The sequence below is a fragment of the Sesamum indicum genome, linkage group LG5, assembly GCF_000512975.1.
Source record: "Sesamum indicum cultivar Zhongzhi No. 13 linkage group LG5, S_indicum_v1.0, whole genome shotgun sequence".
Classification (NCBI taxonomy): domain Eukaryota; kingdom Viridiplantae; phylum Streptophyta; class Magnoliopsida; order Lamiales; family Pedaliaceae; genus Sesamum; species Sesamum indicum.
Genome location: NC_026149.1, coordinates 5,694,195 through 5,696,014, shown reverse-complemented (window position 1 = coordinate 5,696,014; position 1,820 = coordinate 5,694,195). Strand labels below are relative to the sequence as shown.

At 35.7% G+C, this 1,820-nt stretch overlaps 1 protein-coding gene across 1 annotated transcript in view; it reads left to right on the top strand.

Moving 5' to 3' along the window:
• LOC105162112 (leucine-rich repeat extensin-like protein 4) overlaps positions 1 to 904 on the top strand; it is a 3,185-nt gene extending 2,281 nt beyond the window's left edge. Inside the window, exon 2 of the mRNA XM_011080058.2 lies at positions 43 to 904. Within this exon, the coding sequence (XP_011078360.1) occupies positions 43 to 252 (210 nt within the window). The 3' untranslated portion in view covers positions 253 to 904. The remainder of the gene's footprint in view (positions 1 to 42) is intronic.

Sequence of the window (1,820 nt, the reverse complement as noted above, 5' to 3'; positions counted from 1 at the left end):
TCCTCCCCTCCCCCCCCACCCCCACCTCCTTTCATTTACAAGCCTCCACCATCACCTTCACCTCCACCACCTTATCTCTATAATTCTCCACCACCGCCACCTCCTTCTCCCTCACCTCCACCGCCTTACCTCTATAATTCTCCTCCCCCACCATCGCCCTCACCTCCACCGCCAACTCCAGTATACGAAGGGCCATTGCCTCCAGTATTTGGGGTTTCATACGCCTCTCCTCCTCCACCACCCTTCTATTGATTCTTTTTTGAGGGTCTTCCTCTAAACCATTTCCGAAACAAAAAAACAGGTACCTAAGTTGCTCATTACTTGTATTATTTACTTATCTGTTACTTCTCAGAGCTTACCTTTGTGTCATGGCATTCATGATTCTCATCACTGGGATGAGGGAACAATCCCAAAACAAAAAAACCAAAAAAAAAAAGACCAAGAAGGATCCAAGTTGGGCTTGGATGAGAGCATTTGTGCCAAGAATGTATAATGTATTGTTGAGGATTCGTGATAAATTTATCTCAGTTGCCCTTGTGGAAGAACCAAGATAAGTGGGTGACACAGAATAGACATGATCAATTAAGAGCAGAATTTTCTATGCCAATATATATTTGGATTTGTTATGGATGAATTTGAGTTGTGAAATAAAGTAGGTTTTGCAGGGAGGTGTATGTATGGAGATATCATAATCAGGAGCCGGAACTGCTACTCATGCTGTTCTAGCTTATGGGTTTTTACTGTTATTACTCTTTCTATATCATACTTTTTCTTTCTATTTATCCCGTTTATACAATAAATAATCATGATTTAGCACTTGTATTCGATTCATCAGTTCTTCTGATACAGACTCAGATCCTTGTACACTGATTCATCAGATTTTCCAGAATGGTGTTCTTGTGCACTTCCTCCTTATTGTGTTTACATGTCTGTCAGTCTTACGGAACTACATGATCATGACTTAGAACTGTAAAAGCCAGCAGAAAAGCTTATAAAACTGAAACTGATATCAAAAGTAAACTCTCCAGTTGGCCAATTAGCCTAAAATCTGAATGGGAAATGAATTTATACGACGCATTTAAAACTTTTATCCACTACCTGTGAAGCTCCGATAAGAAAACGAGATGGTGATAGCGCCAGGGAGCAGTTGTCCTCTTGATTCTTGATGCTGAGCGTATTAAGTAAATTGACATGTTTATCCCTTGCTTACAACTTTGATTGAATTTTTTTTTTTTTCAAGATTTAAAGCGATGAGTGATCGTTCCAACAATCATATTGTGATCAATAAATAAAATACGAACAATATTTACTATTATGGTAAATAATACAATAATGTTAGATACATAAAATTTTAAATAATACTTATTACTATAGTAGATAATATTCTATGTATATAGAAAAATTTGAATTTATAATTTCTAAAATTATGAAGTTTCAGCTTCGCTAATTGAATTAGGTTTTATTTTCACAACGTTGATGATCTTAACATCCTCTATGACATTTTCGAGAAACAACTCTATGGCTAATCCACCCTAAATTTTCCATTTCAAATTCAAATGTAGATTAACCATGTCGTTTTGTATATATAAATTGTAATATCGACTTTTAATAATAAATTTTGACTTAAAAGTGTGTTGGATTACGACGGAATTCGATATACATATGCCCGACCCAAGTGTGGAAATTCTTAGATGCCTACGTCTCGAACGATTAACGTTATTAGGTTATCTAGCCCTATATATTGGTTAGGCTTAATTACACTTTCACCCCTATAGAATATGAAATTATATTTTGTTCTAAAAATATTTTGAAATTACACT